Raw genomic sequence first — 16,013 nt, 5'->3', positions numbered from 1 at the left:
AGAGACAGCTGGGACTGTTTTGACTAATGCCACAGTCAGCAGACACAAGATAAGACCGCAGCAATTCTCTTAGCAACAAACCTTAACGGTCTCTGTCATTACCCAAAGAGGCGCCTTCCAAACACAAATGCCTCCAACTGATTTCCAGAAATAACAATAAGGACCCAGTGTACCCCAGTGAGCTCTAGAGATATGCCACACAAGAAGAAAAATAAAACCCAGTGACCTCTAGAGATATAAGGCCACACAGGAAGAAAAATAAAACCCAGTGAGGTTCTTACACAGTAGCTTCAGTATGTCGATCACACCCGATGGCAACATGACTACATGGTTTGTTAAGAACTCCCCGTTCACCCGAATGCTTCTCCTGTCATACTTGAAAGCGTAGCTCAAGACTGCTGGAACTAGAGGCATCCTCTGATTAGCAGCGATGATTGTGAGATCCCTGCCTGTCACCGCGCGCAGTAAAAACCTGATCCCCACAGCCCCAGAGCCAACAAGGCCCCGTGGCTACTCAGGGGGCTGTAAAGCGTGCAAGCAAAGCCATATGGCGTAACGCTGCCGCACACTAACTTTTTATCGGTCTGTAAAATATCTTTATGGCTCAGTCCGCATACAGACAACGTCGTTACTAATTGATTTGATTCTGCATTATTGATTAGCATTCCAGGGGCAGAAAATAAGCACGATAAAACTGAAATATAATGTTTTGCTATACTGAGGAAGGCTCTATTGGCACACTGAGTAATCCGTATGTGGTGATTTCTTGGGCTTTAACATTGTTGTGCTTGTGGCCGACAAAACATTGTTTGTTTTGACCTTATATGAGAATAAGCTTTAAAACAGTGTGCGAGTGAATGTGTAACAGTAGTTTGTTTCAAGAGTGAATGTTTGTGAAATGTGTCAGATATTTTAACTGGTGCCTATGTTTTTATGAGAAACTCAGCTAAAACCCTATCTGTCTTCCCCTATGGTTGTTTATTGTGGTTCCTTCCTCATTGGCTGTCATTATGACCTCCTCGAATAGATGAGATCAATTTTCTGCACCCTCTCCCCAAACAGACATCCAAGCATTCCCTCTGAATGACTGCCATTTTGTATAAAACTGAATAATGCAGAGGACTTTGAATTATCATATTTATAATAGGCCACACAGATGGCCCGTCTAACAGCCATTTAATCACCACCAAATTGCTTATTACATCTAATTGAAAATAGTGTGTTCTGTTTGGGGGGAATAGAAAACGCATAATGATATTTCTCACACAAGGCCAGGTTTCTGAACCTGAAAACAACAACAAGGAAATTCATATTTCTTCATCGGCCGGGCAGATGACAATAGAACTATAATGGGACTCCATATTCTGCATTTCATATGAAGCTATAGTGGGGAGAGGAGGCCACTCGTGTGCCAGACAGGCATATTTGGAATGTGAGGGAGCGAGGGAGGAAAAAAAATGCTATTTTTGTACTTGTTTTGTGCTTGTGTGGGTCTGATTTATCTGGAGAGGGCAGGTGTCTCCTTCCCTCTCGGCTGCCCGTAGACGTGGGGCTGCTCACTTCAGGACACAAGTGAGTCACAGAAAGGCCACACTGACCAAAAAAGAACACAGCGTGAGAGGAATGGGGGGCAATTATGGTTCATAGTATCAGCGTCATGCCCAGTGATGTTGAAAATATTATGTCCACTCTGCTGTAGGAAGCATTCTTATGGTCTCATTATCTAAGTTACCAAGCAAGTTGTAACTTTTTGGAATGACTTTCAGTGAGGGGTGATTGCAGACAAGCACTTATATCTTACAGATGATTCTTGAAGAAATGTCTGCAATGGACACAGTTTCCATTTAGAGAGACTGTACCCCCATGTCCTCCTAGAACAAGCATCAAAACTCTCACCCACACATTATGAAGCAATAATTAAGCTCTCCTCAAAGTCATTAAATGTATGGTGGTTCAGCATTCCATGGGAGATGAGATCTCCATCTGCCCGAGGTGTGGTTAGGATGGCAGGGCGGGGGGAGGGGAGCGTGAATCACTGATACGGTGCTCAATGAGCGGGGAGTATTTAATGATGGTCATTCTGAAGATGGAGAGGCATTGGCAAAGCCCTAAATCTGACAGGCCGCACAACACACAGCAGGTTTATTGACCACACAGATGGCAAAGAAGACGCCCCCATTGGCCTTGTGGCGGGACGTAGAACCAGCAGAAGTTGCCTAATAATCTTTTCTTTTTTTTGCATGGTATCTCCCCCTGGCTGAAAATTCTCTGCATGCAACAGAAGGGATATATTTATGCTGCTGCCTAACGTGGGTTTGTGCCCTATAATAGGTTATATTTATTTCCCAGGCCCCTGAGTCATAATAGGTCAGGGATGATAATGTAAATAAAATTACGTTAATTCAATTTTAGTTCATCTCCATCTGGGTTTGTGTTGCTGAATGAAAGCCTCAGGTTGAGAGCATTGCTCAATGGCAAAGCTTCCTTCATTATGTCACTGAGGGGAAACTAGTCTGCTGTGCCAGAGAGAGAGAGAGAGAGAGCACCCTGATAAGCACATGAAGCGACTAATCAAACCGGCTAAGACACAACGGTTGACTGAAGTCGGTGCCCCCACCCTAACCTACTTATGCAGAGCTTACTTTGACGAGAGAAGAACGCGTAGTGGGGCAATAAAGTATGACTTTAGTATTACACTGCAAATAGCGCATTGGACGCCAGCGAACGCTGCGTCCTCGAGCACAGAGACGCTCCTGTTGCATTCCGCAGAGGAGGTGCGCAACTATCAAGTTTGAGCCAAGCGTCAGAAACACGACGCGTTTCTCTTCATCCCTCACAAGAGGCATGCCTCCACCGCTTTACCCAACAGTGAAAATCGTGAATCTGGAGTAGACCATTGTAAAAAGAACACCGTAAGACTTCTAAATGAGGTGGGTAAATTCAAATTGTTCGGATTTTTTCTTCAGCTATGTCACATAATAGTGTAGTGTTGATAACCAATTAAAAAACAATTCTAATTCAAAATAAACTGAACTGACACAGACGCTCCTTTCACAACATTACATCCTATAGACAATGCATTGCCTAATTCATCCGAACGCGTTATTTTAGCATATAATTTGTATTCAGAACAGCCAACGTTTCCTTGGTTGTAGGTGAAATATGTCACCTTCTTACCTGATTCCGATTAAAATAAATGTGCAGTAGCCTATGGGACGTTGCGTCATGGTTTGTTATTTTCAGATTAATCTCAGATAGTGTGCTAGCCTGTCGAATAGCTTGGAAGTTTATTTTGCTTTTCATGTTCCTTCACCCGGCTACAGAGGACTAGTGTGCCACTAGTGTGTGTTATAGCTGCTCCTGTGTGTTGGCCGTCCAATAAACACGGTGAACATAATATGTCTGAAATGGTCATATACGCACAGTAGCCTATTTTTATTTGAATTTGAATACTTATTTTGTTTTTCTCTTTTCATGGCAGAGTTAGCGATGTGAGATAAAAAGGTTGCAAACACCGGAGGGCTGTCGTGAACCATAGCGGAGTTGCTGAGTCTGTCTGCAGGAAACGGAGGACCTCACCCCCACGAACCAGTCCCCTGGGGCAGGATTGTTCACATGTATCTGAAGATTGTTTACCTATAAATCGCGTATTTTAAGGGTCAGACCTCTTCGGTCGCGAAGGATAATCTACCTTTGAGAGGGATTGTCTCCCCGCGTTTGTTGTGCGGCACTTATCCCTCAAATCGATAAGAGTTCATCGTTTGCCTCACTGGCGTCATCCAAAGGCAAGGTTACTGTCCATCATCAGGTTTTTAATCAGTGCTGCTCGGGGCGTCTTGGGAAAATAGGCTACCCACCACAGGTCCTAACTGAAGTCCTCTTTAGGATGAAGATTTTACATTTTCCCAGCCGCTCTGTTTGCGCTGTCCTTCATCCCTCGCTTTGCTTACAAAGTCTTTAAAGTTATGCGCAAAATGACGAATGATCACAAGTGACCGAAGGGGAATAATACTGTTATTGTGCCGGATTCCGCCAACTGAATGGAACTAGCTGTGTGTTTTTTGTAATTAAGCTCCGTTGAGGTGGGCTGAAGGAATACAGCGGACAGGAAAGAATGCAGTCGGGAATGAGGGCGCTCTGTGCCGGTGGTGGAGCGTCACTATGCTGCCTACTGTTACTGTGGGTTATCTACTCTCACCTCCTAAAAGAAGGCAAGTGCTGTATTGTTTAATACCTATTACTTTAAGGGCTCACTATATCGTATCGTTTGAGCTCAGTGCTTTTTTTTTCAGCCCATTAAGCCACCCTTACGTTTTATGCTTACAGTTCCTCGAAGATCTTAAGACACGCAGTTGTAATGGTAATTACTGATGCCCAACAGTGTGTAAGATTGTCACATCATTAAAATTTTAGCTGCGTTCCCTGAACAAAATGCAGCGCATAACAATAGGTTACTTTCAAGCATGCAGGTCGATTTATTCACGTCTTCAGTACAAATTACATCCTGTAAGAGTGGGTATAATGAAAGGAAATGATCACACAGAGATGTTTTGAATGGATTAGAAGTGCTATGAATACCCCAGGATAATTATGAAGGGCAAAAATCATGCGACTGGCTAATGAAATGTCACATTGTCACTGGCATGAGAGCCGGCCTCCAGGGCACCCCAGAACATCCTTCATTCAGGTAATAAGTTCAATCCACTTGGAGTATCATGCTCAACAATACCCTGAACCTCTCGCTCCCTCTCTGTGTCTCTGTTAAAAGAGAGAGGGAGAGAGAGAGTGTGTGTGTGTGTGTGTGAGAGATAGAGAGAGAGAGAGAGAGAGAGAGAGAGAGTGCCTGCCTGCCTGCCTGCCTGCTTGCTTGTGTTTCTGTGTATACCCAGCATCTAAAAGCAGACAGTGAGGAGACTTGAAATATCAGGTCTGTGGCTGCTGCTGCTGCACTGTTACCCAGTCTTCTACAGTAGCCTAATGCAGCAAATCTGCTGTCAGCCGTGCACTCATTCTGCTTGACCATTCCACCCTAACACACACCGAGCGAAGGACTTCTAAGATGATTTGTATCTTTGTGATGGGTGCTCGGTGTGGCGCAAACTGTAAAAGCCCTGACCAAGACCCCTTTTAAAGCTGCTGGGTTTGATGAGTGCTCGTTCGTACGTACATGTGATCCGTGAGTCAGTGTTCGTTCAGCCTGCTTCAAACTGGGGAGGGGGGAGGGGGGTGGATGACAAAGGATTTCAAAGTTCAGTAGAAAATAAACAGCACCAAATGTGCATCCACTCGCTGGAAGTAATTGGTGTCTTATGGGAGGTGAAATGGGGCAGGGCCAGAAAGAAACTGTCATCTCGATGCATTCAGTGTTTCGACTGCAAAAAAAAGACTTCCCCCCCCCCACACACACAAAAAAAAGCTGCTCCTGTTGTTTTGTTCTCCAGTTCTGATCAGCTCTTTAGTTACTCTGAGGATGGAAGAGATTGCTTGCCAGATCATGTACTTATCATCTGTGCTGCAGTCAAAGCATACTGAGTAACCACTCACAGAAAATAAAATAGACTAAAATGGCAAAACTACAAGGACTGATATAATGCAATGCAGCATGAAGGGCCTGGTATAATTGAGTGAGAATAGGATAAATGCATAATGACACATCACAGTCAGCCGTGTGATGTACAGTACACTGTCCTCTTCCCTCTCATGTCCTGCATGAGTCCTACCAACTCATGTGTAAGTAAGACAATGGAGGTTCCACAATAAAGATATCAGAAATGTTATAAATCTTTTAATTTGACGGTTGTGGCAGGTAAAAGCAAATTCTATGTTCTGCACCAGTGACTTTATATGGTGATAAAAAAACGAATCATTTTTTATCTTCTAACCCTACATTGGCATGACAGCTGAGTACGGGAAGGATGTCTGCTGTTGCTCTGTGCTCCGGTTATCCAGCACCACTGTAGTCAAGCAAAAAGAAGCAGCTGTCATTTTCTGGCCCATGGTCAAAGCCTAGGGCCTCTGAATAGAAACACTGTTTTATCATGGCATGGCGTTGTGCCCGCAATTGGTGCAATTTGCTTCGAACAACTGCTCCCAGAGTCATCATCTGAAACCTTTTAAAAATGGACGATCATCAAAGCAATTGTTTATTGTGTTTGCTTGTTGCACTTTCTATGGCTCGCTGCATCCATTGTGCTAGCCGTGACCCTGATCAAAAATGTTAATCAATTCTCCTGACCTTTCACCTCAGGTTTATAACTGTTGGAAGTTAACAGGAAATAAAAAATCTGCTAGGTCTGACCAAGGCCTTGACCTTAAGGTGAAACCCATCCACACACTCAAGCAAAGGGCTGGAGAAAACAATAGGTTTAACAGCCAATTTATCGAACCACGTTGTGTTTGGATGGTAGGCCTAAATTAATCCAGTGCGATGGTGAATGAAGGGGGTGATGATGTGACAGATTTGGAGAGGCTGCACACGATTGGTTGATTGGCAGGAAGTACTATACCTAGGAAATAGGGTATCTGCCGCTCTTGTGCTTTTAGTCACTAGATTTAATTATGGAGACCCCTCAGGCCTTAGCCTGGCGGCTAATATAATAGTGTTTTAGTGAATTCATCATTGATAATCTCAGGAACGGTTTCATCAATGGTGCACAAAGAAAATAATAGGCTAGCGATAAGACAGAGATTTACTAGATTAAATCCCATTGTCAGAAGTCATATTAAAATTCCGTCTCCACTCCACGACAGAATTTGGCTGTAGGCGACAGAAGGGATTACTCATTTGTTTAAGAAAAAAAAGAAGCTGCAGAAACATTTTAATTTCACAGCGGTGCTTCATGCCCCAGTGCGCTTTTCTCTCTCCTGACATGTACGCAAATCTATTCCTGGCCTTTGCATCTCCACTTGTCTGCTGCTGCTGCTGCTTACACACAAAAACACACCTCACTCGCAAAGCCCTGCAGCAAGGTTTTCTCCCCCGTCTGACCAGAGGACGTAATTGCTGGAGCGGTGCTGTAAGGAGGATTTGAGAGCTTTCAGATTTGAAGTTACATTGTACCACATTTTTTAAGTATTATATCTTATTGCGTCTGTTACACACAGCTGCACGTACAGTAGGCCTACAGCTGAATTTCAAATGTAGTCGCCCACTTAGAGACTCGTCCACATGCATGCACACACACACCGGTATGTAGCGTCCCATTTCATGAAGTAGCTCACGTGATGATGTGTGTGAGAGTGTGTTTGTGGTGGTGGTGGTGATGGTAAAGGGGAGGGGGTGACTGCAAGTTGTGTCATACTTGCAGAAGTGGAGCAGGCACTCTGGGAGCCCTTTGACATTTTCAAATTTATTGTTGAATAAACTGGCAGCGTTAAGAGCGATGACAGGTCATCCATCTGGGTGGACCAAGGCCCAGTGGCACACACACGGACACGCAACCGCGCTTTGATTTCCTGTCGCACGCATGACGGATGGCAGTGCATTGTGGGAGTGCTGTCAAGGCGCAATTCACAGCCGCCTGCCTGGCCCGGGACATTTCTTTGTTACGAAGCCCCAGGAGTGGGGGCAGGTGGCGAGACAGCGAGCTCTCGACAGCCACTGAAGGCATTCCTGGAGCGGGCTTAGCGCTAGCACCACTTCCACTGGAGCTAAACATCCGTGTTTGCATACAAGCACTAGCTTTAATGGGAATGTATGATTTCAAACTGGTTATCATTATTATGCATGCCGTGTAGATTAATTAGATTAATTAGTGCAAATTAGTGCAAATTAATGGTTAAGACAGGCTTTTGAGCAACTTTTTGTTGACAACTCCAGGAGTCCAGGAGCTAAGCTCAGCCCATCCTGGAAATAATCAGAAGAAAGGCATAGTTATCTGTTTGGACATTTCCAGTTTGGGTGAAATAGTCGGACTGTGTTGCAATTGTAGTCACACAAAACAAAGCTCAGGAGATTCTCACACAGTATATATTTTCGCCACAGTTGTCAAATCATAGTGACACTAGCTTAAGTAGGCCTAATGCAGAAAATGCTAACAGCAGGAACAGGGGCGGACTGGGACCAAAAATCGGCCCTGGCATATTTGGCCCAAGCGGCCCTCAAATCACTCGGCACGCCTAATTAAATACAAAATCTTTGCATTACCCTTAAATACACTGTCATGGAGCACTGAAAGTGATGTAGGCCTCATTGGCTATCACTCTGACTGATCAGAGGTAGCCATGGAGCACATGATCTCCATATTCAAGTAGGCTATACAAGCAATTATTAAAGAGTTTCTGCTTGAATTCAAAGTATCATTTCAAATTATCCAATAGTTATTGGATATTAAACTATACAATGCTCAATTGACAGCAGCACCAAAAAAATACTAAAGCCTATGTGTAAAGAGTTAAATTAGAGAGAGGGGAAAAAAGTCCGCAACACCAGTATATGCTCCCAAGTTATAGTTTATTTACCGTGACGTTTCGGGCCCACTCAAGCCCTTCATCAGACGTGAGTCAACAATCCAAAGACACCCATATATGTACAATTAAGTGATCACATGATCACACAGTGGTGTTACACAGGCAAGTAATTATCCAATCACAGCAATAGCCAATACATGTTCAGTAATGCAGTGCATACATACATCCATACACATATCTACATTTTCTACATCTCATGTTCACTTACAGTACATATCCATAAAAATGTGCAAAATGGCAACTCTTTATCACATTGTGCAAGTTAACGTCTGTATCAGAACTCATGTCATGTTCACTGATAGTATATATCCATAGAACAAGCATGTCTCCACATCTCATATGTCAAACAACAGCCAGCGGTAAGTATAGTCAAATTTGCCATTTTGCACATTTTTATGGATATGTACTGTAAGTGCATGTATGCACTGCACTGCAATGTATGTATGCACTGCATTACTGAACATGTATTGGCTATTGCTGTGTGTACTTGTGTACTGTAAGTGAACATGAGATGAGTCCTGATGAGAGATGCTAATTTGCACAATGTGGTGATAGACGCCAATTTGCACAATTTTGCACAGACTATTTGTATGACATCTAGCTGGTGATTTGTGATATGGGGTTTGTGTATACTTGCTTATTCTATGGACAGCTACTATAAGTGAACATGAGTTTAATGCCGACATGCTAATTTGCACATTTTGACAATGGATGCCAATTTGCACATTTTGCACTATGTTGCACAATTTTGTCTGTTTTGACATCTGACCGTTGTGTATCCTGTGGACAGAGAATGAGGTCATGTCTTTTGTAGCTGTTGGATTCCTGTAATTTTTGTATATAGTGTATGTAGGTGTTTCTGGAAAATGTAGATATGTGTATGGATGTATGTATGCACTGCATTACTGAACATGTATTGGCTATTGCTGTGATTGGATAATTACTTGCCTGTGTAACACCACTGTGTGTTCATGTGATCACTTAATTGTACATATATGGGTGTCTTTGGATTGTTGACTCACGTCTGATGAAGGGCTTGAGTGGGCCCGAAATGTCACGGTAAATAAACTATAACTTGGGAGCATATACTGGTGTTGCGGACTTTTTTCCCCTCTCTCTCATCGTAAGTGTTTTGTCCAGCACCCAGGATTAGATCGGGATGTGTGTGCGTTTTTTCCTCTTTATAAAGAGTTAAATTACCCAGATTGTCGTAGACATTAATTTATCACTGTAGGACAACTGAAATAACACAAAATAAACAGGGCTGTTGCTGGAAATATTTTACCTTTTACCTTTATTTTTGCCTACTGTACCTACATTGCTGGTACATTTTGGAACAGTATAGCATACTATATAGGTTATAGTTGACTTGTGTATGACTTGAGGTTTTGTAGCCTACATTTCTGTCAGTCTACAGTCTTTTAGCCCATCTTTACTCTGATAACCCTTCCAAGATAGAAACCTTATCTACTTTGAGAGACCAACCACCACTCATGCAATCGATGTTGAATTTTGGCCATCTGACGGAAACTGATTCAACTGAATCAATTAACGTCGATTTGACACTCTTTTGCTGTCCAGGTTTGCAAATCATTAATTTAGAAAATTTAAGTTGCGCTATTGTTATTATAATCACAGCACACAACCTTACTATGTTATCATTACCATATCATTACATTATCGCAATTAATAAGTCATCATAATCATCGTCAGGCGTCAGCATGGCATACATAGCCTACCTGCTCCACCACTGAGTTCTTATCATGTAGCCTCAACTAGGCTCGCTCGCACTCTCCACCACCTGCACTGTCCCTCTGTTCTGTAAGCTTGCTTACATCCTCGTTCAAACTCAACGAACTTCAACATGTTGCTGACATATGCTAGCCTACTTGCAATATTGTATTTTTGAAGCTTCTACATTGGTGTTAATTTTGCACAATTGTCACTAGGCCTACCGGCAACCGCCGCAATTTCGTGTAGGCAACTTCGATTAAAGCAACACCAAAGAGTTTTTTGTACCTTAAAATAATGTTTCCAAAATCGTTTCAGTGGTTAATCAACTCGTAACAGAGTGAACGGCACTTCTGCATTCGCTTCGCGGCCCTCTATCGGCTATAACCGCACTATGTAAATTTGCCAGATCGGGTAGCGGTTCTGTAGTTCAATGGTAGTTGATGTCGCAATACATTGTACTTTCATAAAATCATGCAACATATTCTACCTTGTCTGACATCGTTATTTACAAAGCCAGTGCTCCATAAACAATTAGCATGCGTGCGACAGAGGAACAGTTCTTTGGTGTTGCTTTAACTTTTGATGGCTCACAGAATCCTGGCTCTGAGCCAAAATTGGAGGGGTGGGGCCTGACGTAAGCTGTTATTGAATCACTCCAGTGTCAATATGAAAATGTAACCAATGGGCCACTGATTGTCCTTCCTGTGGGCCGATCGTTGGGCAAAATAATTATATAGCCTATTCTATCAGCCCAAAAGGTGTGTCGGCCCACCAGGAAAATGCCCGGTATGCCAGATGGCCAGTCCGCCCATGAGCAGGAAGGTCTTGTTGCATGTGTGCAGTGAGTCTAGAGGCCTACTCATATTCTACACTACCACTGGCAGTCTCCATACTCAGTGCATTTTGTAAATATTGAGTTGGTCTCTTCATACATGATAACATGTCATCATCTATGAGGGATTTTATTTGGAAATGAAATGATTCCATATTGTCCCTAATGGCCTATTTTATTTATTCTGCGCTGTTGTATGTGAACTGGCATGGAGGGCTAATTGGTGTGGTCATGCACTTCTGAACAAAAAAACACGCAGTTCTGTGTCTGGCTTGGTTAACTGCTACACCTGGGTATGCTATTCTACCCCATTAATGCAGCAACCATAATAACAGGTTCCATTGAACATGCAGAGAAACGTTGGGAAATTCAATAGCTAACATATATTTTTATGTGCTACAGAACATTTGATATGAAGAATGGAATATAAAAAAAAACTGAGCAGTGAAATGATAGCTGGTAGGCATGGCAACAATGTGTTAACAGCCAAATGACAGGATTCAGTTTAACAATGAACCTCATTAAACTTTTTGATTATTTCATGTTTTCCACATTTCAGCAAAATGTGTAATTTTTGCTATACATGCTCTACAACACACTTGACATGTGAACAGTCAGTGAGCACTTAGCATTCTAAATAATGTATTTTAGTACAATTTAGAAGTCATCATTCAGAGTTGTTCAAGCCAAAGACATTTTGCCAAATCCTTTTTTTTCAAGCCCAAACCATTCCGACGCCCATGCCAAGACATCTCAGCTCAGTTCAGGTCTCAGCTGTGGATCAGAGTCTGACCTGACAGCTTTTCAGATGATTATGGCATACTATTGGCATACTACTATATGGTACTATATTATACTATATATTACCTTTATTCATTTAGCAGATACTTCAACCAAAGGCATTCTCTGCACAATACATGACATTTTATCAGTGCTAACTGGGTATCAAGTCTTTGACCTTGTTGCTAAAGGCCTTTGCTCACTCTTGCTTTGATGCAATTCAAATAGCCTGAGCAGGCCCTGAAACTGCACTGAAGATGCATTTGTTGGAATAAAACTTCTAGAAGATCCCAAGGCACTAGCAAGTGGGCTGGAGCCTCTACAGTATGAGGCCCTTACATTTCACTGCTCCTTCATTGTGAATTTCATTCACGTCGCCTGTGCACCTTTGGTGCTCATTGTGTGTGTCTCTCTCACTCACCTCTCAACTGAAGGCTACATTTGCATCCTCCGACAGACAGCAGACAAACACAAGCACATACACACACACACACACTGACAGTCACTCAATCACTCACTCATTGCCTCACTCGAAGACTCCTTCTTGGCCTTCAACTCTGCACCTGCGCTACAGTAGTTAAAAGTCTCCGCACGCTCTTCAAATTCAGGTGTTTATCAGCGTACTAAATGGCGCTTTGCTTTGTCCTAAAAGAACCTCTAACTCTTTCACTCCAACTTTCACAGACGTTCCTATTATGGACAGTTCTGGGAAGGTCTTTGACAGAAGAGCCGTATGCCCATTCACTTTATTGCCGATTTCAGCTTTGAAAAACGGTCTTTGTCGCTAAAATGGTTCTTTGTGTGGAAAATGGCGGATCTAGGCACTAGCAGGACCCATGAAGAACTCGTAATTGCATTACAAGGCTCCTGATGGGTCTGAGAGTGAGTGTTGGCTGTCTGTGGGCTTGGCTCCTACATGCTCCAGTGGTTTGCGTGGAGGCCGAGGGAGATTACCTCTGTGTGAATGATGCAGTCACAATAGAGATCTCTCTCTCACGCGCTGGTGTTGGCTGAGGGGACCCTGCCTGGTATCGCTGAGCCTGGAGGTAGAGATAAATCTCTCATCTCCCACCCCCCTCTTCTCTCTCTCTCTCTCTCTCTCTCTTTTTTTTTTTCTCTCTGACTGAGAGATAACTGCCTTACTACCTGTAGCTTCGCCCCAGAATCCTTTAACAAAAATGGGCACATTGGACCCTTGTGAAATGTGAAATAACTTCACATCCATTTTGTGTGTATGTGTGTGTGTGTGTGTATATGCACGTGCAGTGTGTGTATATGTACCCATGTATGCATGTGTACAGTATGTCTGATTGTGTGTGTCTGTGCATATGTGTGTGTGTATGAGTGTATGGACGACAGAGATAGAAAAGAGGGTACACACTCACTCTCTGCTCTGAGCGGCTGCTCTTTGCCCTGGCTTGTGTGCAGAGCTGGCCCCCTCCAGCTGCAGCCGAGCTGAGCTGAGCCAGAGAGCCCTCACGCGACCCACAGCGGTCAGGAGAAACCCCTGTCACGTCCATTAGGCTGACACCGCCTGATGGACAGGCTGTCATAGCTGAGGGCACGTTGCGCTCATAGTCTGTGACCCCCTCAACACAGACACACACACACACACACACACACACACACACACACACACACACACACACACACACACACACACACACACACACACACACACAGTCACTCACACACATACACATGCCCTCTAGTTCCGCCACCACAGCTACCACCATTTGTTTCCAGGCCTTATCTCATTCAACCCATTCATCTGTTTGCTGTTGAAACATCATTGGATGGCAACTGATATCTGATGGCACAGCTGGCCAAAAGCACATAAAGGACACACACACACACACACACACACACACATACACACACACAGACACACACATGTGTGCGCGTACAGACATAGACACACACACTCACGCACACACAGCTGGCAACAGAAGACAACGAGCAGGAAGTGTAACTGGGAGGCTGCAGTAGGAGGTGAAGTTGCCAACATGAAATGGATTGAATGGAATGAACTGAAATGAGAGGAGTACTCCAGGGGCTTAATAACCTTATCTCAATTCCAGGCTTGTTCTGGATCAAAGGTGTCTTCTTCTACGTCTTCCTCCTATTCCTATACTTCTACTTCCTCTTTTTTCTCCTCTTCTAGTACTGTGTCTGCGCTTCAGTGGTCTTTTCATTAATGATGCGTTCTTCTCATATTGTAATAGCCCCCTACTGCTGAAGGTATTTCATCATGGTTAGCCATTAGAAAAGCAGTGACAGCACCAGGTGTTGTTCCCGAGCGCAGGCAGATAGCTTAAAATAGATGAAGCCTCATGTGTCATTGTTGGGAGGACGGCTTTGAACAGGGTGAGCAAAGGGCTGCGACTTCACCCCAAGGATGTGTCTTCGCGCACCCACATCCACACGCCGAAACAACTCTCCAATTCTTTGGATTTGTCATGTGTATTTTGAGGGCGACGGGTTATGTAAACTCTGCAGACCATTTCACAGAGTTTTTTTGTCTCTCTTTTATGGTGTCTGGCATGTAATGCAGTCTATTTTGTTTCTGTCGGTTCTAATGAGTAGCTTTCGGGCAGTAACAGCAGTAATGACCATCTCTGGCTGTCGTCTGGTCTGCATAATGCCAATGATGATATGCCATTACCAGGTTGTGGCTGAGCAGCTAAATCCTCACCTCTTAGATCACCTTTTGTGTTGTAAGGTTGAAACAATGGAGGGAAGAGGGACTGCAGGAAAAAGGGTGAGCCAACATTATAATCTTCATCAGAGCTCATCAGAAGAACTCGAGAAAGAGAGGCAGAGGGGTGAAAGAGAGAGGAAGAGAGACAGACAGAGAGCGAGAGGAGTAGAGAGAGAGAGAAAGAGGCAAGACTTTTTGGAATTCTGCTCCTCAAGCTTGAGTAACCTTGAGACATTGAATTTGCTCTAATCTGAGTTCGAAATGCTCACTTGTGATTCACTGCTGTTTCTTCCGCCAGCGTTATTACTGGGCTAAAGATTTCTCTTGATCGCTTCATCTCTGCGGGCCTCGCACTGGCATCAGAAAAGATTAATTAGGATTATAAATCACCATTATTACCATTTAAATTACTTGCTTGTTAGACTGGAAAAGATTCTCCAGCTGTTTATAAGTCCTGCCAAAAGAAAGGATGAACAAGTTAAATTGGATGCAAGATGGTGGATTCTTGTGGTGAGATAACGCAAACATTGCATTCATTCAAAGCGAGAGAGCAGCGATTTTCTAACATCACATTTGAGAGAAAAAATGGAATAAATAAAGAGTAGGTGAATGTTTAATATTTAATATGAGATGTATCGACAAGGCTATATAAATTACTGTGTACACAAGCGCATACAGTAAAGCTTCTCCCTGAGCTTGGCTCTTGAGTTGTGTTGCGTTGCTCAGCAACGGGAAACGCCAAGGCTAAGATTGGAACTATTTTTATGGGCGAAAGATGAACCAGGGCTGTAGTACTCAATTTCGGCCTTAGACTCAGGTCCGGACTTGAGACGCCTTTTTGTGGTCTCAGAATTGTTTTTTTTTTTTTTTTATATGAATTACAAATCTAAAACAAAATAATTGATTAAGTGGCAAAGTTCAGAAAAATAAATGTTTAATTTTGTCCATCTATAATGGCTGGGTTTGTTGCTGGACATTAGCCACCTAATTATAGAATGCCTTCCGAAACTTTTAAGTGAACAAAAATACTATTATGTCAGTATAACAGTATGACCTGATTGTGTAAAAAGTAGATATACAATGTTTGTAACACCACAGAACATCTTTACATAGGTAAGTGAGTGGCGTAGGAAATTCTTTTTAACTTGGTCACCGACTAGTCCTGGTCTTGGACTTGAGAAAGGTGGTCTTTTCTTGGCTAACAGCTCTGGGATGAACTAACAAAAATCAAAATAAACAACACAAAAAACACAATGTTGTGTCTTAAACTAAATTATTTGGTAATGGAACTGCTGTATAAAGGCAATATGACACTTGTGGTCGTGGTGTTGATAATGGATATCGCCACGACTGTAATCACCTACGGCCGAACCACAGCCATGGCGTTATCTTTTGCAACACCACTCCTACTCGTGTTATGTTGCGTAATTATAGCAATGCCCACACATAGGCCTATCTCTCATGGGTAATATGGGTAGAATATTCATAGTGAATAGA

The 16,013-nt window shown here is 43.1% G+C and overlaps 1 protein-coding gene across 1 annotated transcript in view; it reads left to right on the top strand.

Moving 5' to 3' along the window:
- Nucleotides 1–2,381: 2,381 nt before the first annotated feature.
- Nucleotides 2,382–16,013, top strand: part of tafa5l (TAFA chemokine like family member 5, like) — a 51,058-nt gene continuing 37,426 nt past the window's right edge. The window contains exons 1-2 of the mRNA XM_048242328.1: nucleotides 2,382–2,930; nucleotides 3,482–4,211. Of these exons, the coding sequence (XP_048098285.1) occupies nucleotides 4,115–4,211 (97 nt within the window). The 5' untranslated portion in view covers nucleotides 2,382–2,930; nucleotides 3,482–4,114. The remainder of the gene's footprint in view (nucleotides 2,931–3,481; nucleotides 4,212–16,013) is intronic.

Source organism: Alosa alosa, chromosome 4 (assembly GCF_017589495.1).
Source record: "Alosa alosa isolate M-15738 ecotype Scorff River chromosome 4, AALO_Geno_1.1, whole genome shotgun sequence".
NCBI classification, from domain to species: Eukaryota; Metazoa; Chordata; class Actinopteri; order Clupeiformes; family Clupeidae; genus Alosa; species Alosa alosa.
Note: the sequence above shows the minus strand (reverse complement) of the source record. Positions and strands in the feature narration are given on the sequence as shown.